This window comes from Apium graveolens, chromosome 3, assembly GCF_009905375.1.
Source record: "Apium graveolens cultivar Ventura chromosome 3, ASM990537v1, whole genome shotgun sequence".
NCBI classification, from domain to species: Eukaryota; Viridiplantae; Streptophyta; class Magnoliopsida; order Apiales; family Apiaceae; genus Apium; species Apium graveolens.
The window spans coordinates 15,923,402-15,928,434 of record NC_133649.1 but is presented as its reverse complement, the minus strand read 5'-3'; the positions used below and the strand labels follow the sequence as shown (position 1 = coordinate 15,928,434).

At 35.1% G+C, this 5,033-nt stretch overlaps 1 protein-coding gene across 1 annotated transcript; it reads right to left on the bottom strand.

Moving 5' to 3' along the window:
- Window positions 1–1,208: 1,208 nt before the first annotated feature.
- LOC141711820 (UDP-rhamnose/UDP-galactose transporter 1-like) lies at window positions 1,209–4,654 on the bottom strand. The gene is made up of 5 exons (XM_074514505.1): window positions 4,124–4,654; window positions 3,286–3,470; window positions 2,991–3,191; window positions 1,927–2,088; window positions 1,209–1,832 (listed from the first exon to the last, which is right to left on the bottom strand). Exons 1-5 carry the CDS (start codon window positions 4,248–4,250, stop codon window positions 1,476–1,478), a joined length of 1,032 nt encoding a protein of 343 aa, XP_074370606.1. The 5' UTR covers window positions 4,251–4,654; the 3' UTR covers window positions 1,209–1,475.
- Window positions 4,655–5,033: the final 379 nt, after the last annotated feature.

Genomic DNA, 5,033 nt, shown 5'->3' with positions numbered 1-5,033 from the left:
AAGATAGGCCTTCGTTTATTGGGCCTGTAGCTAACATGGCTTACCAATTGCATGCCGAACGAAGAAAAAATTATGAAGCTTGAAATGTTATGACATTCACATTTGGTGTCGTACGGGTATATATGTCCGAGGATCCGATTTTGGAGGAGGTTGTGGTCCCATTTGATGACATTGTAGGCAAAAGGATTGTAGTATTTAGTGAGTTGGAAAATGATGAGTTGGAAAATGATGAGCAACATATGGAGTTGAGGAGGAAGCTTCTTCTACAAAGGTACAAGGAAGCAAAGGGAGGAATTGATGAGTTTGAGGTCATCTAGTTCAAAGGAGAAAAGCATGTAGAAGCTGTGCCATGGTTGATTCCACGTCCTTGTAGAGGACATGCTATAGATGCACGAGCCCGTATTCTTTATTATGGTTATGGAATACTAATATTCGATGCTGATGGAAGAGTTGTATTTGAGGATAGGGCTTTTCCATTTTATGATGGTTCCATTGAAATGGAGGCTCGCAGCGACCTGATAGAAAGTTTGAGTGGGATGTTGGGGATGCTACCTTCCGTTCTCGTGTTCAACCGCATTCTGCTTCTGTGGATGGTTTTACGAATTAGAATTTAAATATTCTCTAATATTGCAGGGAAAAAAATGGTACTCCTGAATTGTTTTTAATTGTAGATTCATTTTTGGTTTATACAAAGTTGTAATTGTAAATTTGTAATATTATTGTTTCATTTTTTATTTCAATTGACTTTGTACTAAAAAGCCGAGATTTTTAAAACTGGACTAATGGCTAATGCAGTGCTAGCCCAGAATGGGTTGTCAAAAGTGGGCTACTAAAATCTGGGGAGCTTCGATAAATTTAGAGAAATATTTTGTGCCAGGGATAGTTGAAGTCTCTCCACTGCTGTGGATGCTACATAGATGAGGTTATTGCTGTAGGGGATTCTACTCTTATATTGGCAAAATGAATGATGAGAAAGAAAAATTTTCTTGATGTTTAAATACAGTACAATGTAAGAGTAAAAATTTAATAATTTAAAACTGTTGCACAGAGGTGAATCGGTTTGTTCGTACAAGGGGAAACCAAAGTAGCATACAGCCTAGTCAGATTTGTGAAGAATGATGAAAGAAAGATTTACTGGTTTAATCAGTGTCCTATGCTTGTTTCTGATTTCTGAAGCTTTATGTAAAGATACAATCATAGAACAACAGTTGCAGATGGGAAAGGTAATATGTATAATTTAAAATTCAAAATACAAAATTCAAAATTTAACACTTTAACTACATACATCTTGAAGAAATCCATTAAAGAAAAAACCAACTTTCTAATTCACAGGAAAAATGAAAAACTAAAAACTGGTATTGAATAACAAATGATCATATTTTCTATGTTTTTGATGAGGTATGTAAGATACAATGAACGCATAACTACAAATAGATATATAAATATGACACAAAGAGCATGTCTCCGGCTGCAACTTACTTGGAATCCTCTACAACAATGTCCTTTAGAGGTGTATGATCCACTCCTTCCTTCAATAGTCTAAACTCTTCTTCTGACAAACTGTTTTTTATATGGGAAGAATTTCTTGCATTGGCCTGCTTTTCAAGCTCAACTGCCCAGCTATATATTATCATGCCAGCAATGGCAATTACCATTCCCATGATGTTCTTGAATGTGAGGGCTGAATCGAATAGCACCCAACCCAAAGTCAGGACACATACTGTTTTCATATGACCTAAAACCTGGAATGAGACTGCTGAGAATCGCCCGATGCAGAGATATTGGCTTATATTGCAGAAGACCGCCAGGGAGCATGAAAGAAGCAGAAATAACTGCACAAATCGGTTCAAGAAATTTAATTTACATAAAGATGAATCAGTAGAAGCAGTAAATGTGAAATCAAACTTACTGAGGATGAGAACTTACCACAAAACCGTAAGACATATTGTAGTTCAGTATAGATTTTCCACCAAGGGAGTAGTCAACAAAGGGACCGAAGATTAACAGAGAGATGGCTTGAATTGGAGCTGTCTTGCTTAACAGTTCAAAAGATCCAATTGAGTACTTCTTCTGCAGGGAACCTATAGACTGCATCATAAAAATATCACCAGATCAGAAATGTGGTGGCCCTGTAGACTGCAATGAAGCTGTGATGATTTTGGAAAAAAAAAGGGACATACTGGATACACGGGTCAGTAATCACATAATAATTGGTGGTCGGTAGGCATTTCACAGGATTTCTGTATTTTATTGGCATATGAAATCATTGTTTCTCAAATATTTCCACAGAATAATTGTTTCTCCTAATTTTATACAGATATGTAAATAAGTATCTTCATGTGCGCCTTTTTGCCAAGTCTCCGCACAAGCAAAAAAATTTAGACAAAAATCTTCTATTTGAAGGCAAGATTTAGAAGTCTAGTATGCAGAAGCCAAGTGAGATGTCAAGGTTTTGACACACAGTAGTTGATAGTCCGAATTTGAACCAGACAATTCAGTCTATTAGCTCATCCAAAAATTTAATTATTTTTTGTGCTTCTGTTCCATAAGATAATGCTCCAAATGTATGCACAATGTAGGTGCAAATGCAATGAATATTCCGGTCTATAGTTTCCTATAAGCCAAATAAATCATAAGGTACTGCATAATATTACTGCGTACTTGCATGTATATATGAACTTATATAACTTTAGAGTACAAACGTGTTAAAATACACCCATAATTCATTATTATTATTGTAATTCCACATGTAAAATGTTCACAATTAGAGATATTCTCCAAGACAATATCATCCTTTCCTTAAATATTTTTTCTACAAAATAACTTATGTTGAGAAAATATGGTCACATCAACAATGTAGCTAATGCATCCAACTCATAAGTACTACATATACAATACCAGATCCTGACAAACAAACATATACAAAGATACATATTTCAACTTTAATAACTAGATATCAATATATAGAGAGATAGTCTAGATGTACTCACAATTTGTTGCAACGATGTAGACAGAACTGCTACACAAGCACATATAAAACCTTTGGCGTTTACTTTCACATCAGTTACTGTGCAAACTCCTACACCTATTACAACAACCACAACCGCCATTTTGACCTCTCTCGTGTAATGCTTATTATGAAGAATCCATTCCATAATGCAGACCACAGGAATCATGCTCAGTTTTGAGATCTGTACCGAAAATTGCAGTTGTATATCCACTTAAAATCAATAAGCATCATTCCAATTGAAAAACACAAGTGAAGAGATTTAGTAGAATCTTTACTTGGTAAAACCCAACAGAATTGAGCATGAGACTGAAGTTCATGCCCGTGATAGACATGTTGGCAACAAGCGAAAACCAAAGGAGTTCCCACAATGGAACATGCTTCGAGGCAGAGAAACCTGAAGCATTTGACACAGCTCCAACCAGCGCAGTTACCAAAAAGTGGCACCCAGTTAATGTCGTTGCTGCAAAACAGAAAAAGATAATATTAAAAAAGGAATGAGTAGAAGACAGCAACCAGAGGAACCTTTACATCAAGATATAAGAGACAGCATCGATAATGACGAAGAGCTTTAGCACATAATCATAGCTTGCAGCATCGATTTCATAACTTGCACATATTCAATTTCTGCATAATCTACAACTATAAATATTTCCTAAACAAAGTCCAGCACAACTTTAGCACATAATCATAACTTGTAGTCCGGAAAAAATTGTAGGCTGGTTTAGCAAAATAGTTGCAAAAAAACCAAGAGTCTGACACGTCGGTTATACAATATAAAACTTGGTAATCAATTAAGCATTACATACCGATATAGGCAGATAAAGAGATTATAATGGTAACATTGAACCCTCTAACACTTTTACTCTAAATTAAACAAATGAAAGATCCAGATTATAATTCCAATTGGCTAGAGAAAATTACCGAAATCCTCCTGTATTCACACAATCAAACTGATTATAACCAATTGCATCACAAAAATATCAACCGCTTAACTCAACCAATCAATCAAGTAACAATCATATACTAACCCAAAAGGCACAAATCAAACATACAATGAAATCAAAAGGAAACAAACCATAAAAACACAAAAGTAAAAGAAAATCGGAAACTAACCAAAAGTGAAACCATAGCCACCAGAAGACATGAGTTGCTTGTTAGCCATAATAATACCAACAGAACTAACAATGTTCATCCCCCAAGCACCTACATCAGAAACCCCAGATTTCTTCTCCCCCTCCATTCTCTTCAATTTCTCAACTTTCTCAATCTTGTTTTTACTCAAACCCCACCTCTCTAAAGTGAAGCAAACACCACAATTTTAAAAACCCACAAACAAGATTCAGATCTCTCTCCCACACACACAATTGCAAGCTGTGTGTGATCAAGATTAGATACGCCCACACTAAAAATCAAGTAAAGATTGGATTTTTACTCTCTCTCTCTCTAGTGTAAGGGGAGATGGGTTTTGAGTGCCTGTGTGTGTATAAATAGAATACACATATGTGATTGACGGTGGGAGAGATCTAAAGGGGGAGAGAGATTTACAAATTTGGGGAATTGGGGGTATGATTAAACTGTTATTAGTTTGATTCACACTGACAGCTCTTCCCCCTTTCTTTTCTTGATTGTTTGGAGTATTGTGTATATAAGTATATATATATACATGAATATTTACACTCTCACCTATTCAATTCAACCCCCTTTGTTGTTTTTTCACTGCTCCTCCGGCCTTGTCCCAAATCCCAATATAAATTGGTCTCCTCATTTTTAAGTTTTAGAATTTTCTTACAACTCGAAATTATCATATCATCCGAATATACTTCTGTTTGTCTTTTTAGCAAAACATTAAACATCATTTAACTTGGAATAAACAAAATATTTAATATGGTAAATAATTTGTGTAGTAGTTTTGTAATTTTATTACTAGATATTTGGGATATTTTAGACTAGTCAATAATTCTTATAATATTCTAGTTTCATTTTTTTACTGAATTACAGTTGATTTACCCATGTTTTACGGAGT

Excerpts from the sequence above, each read along its gene's own strand:
- LOC141711820 (XM_074514505.1), bottom strand. The coding sequence starts at position 4,250 with ATGGAGGGGGAGAAGAAATCTGGGGTTTCTGATGTAGGTGCTTGGGGG. Across the intron at positions 3,471-4,123 it reads TGGCTATGGTTTCACTTTTG|CAACGACATTAACTGGGTGC; the intron begins GTTAGTTTCCGA and ends TCTGTTTTGCAG. Across the intron at positions 1,833-1,926 it reads ATATGTCTTACGGTTTTGTG|TTATTTCTGCTTCTTTCATG; the intron begins GTAAGTTCTCAT and ends CGATTTGTGCAG.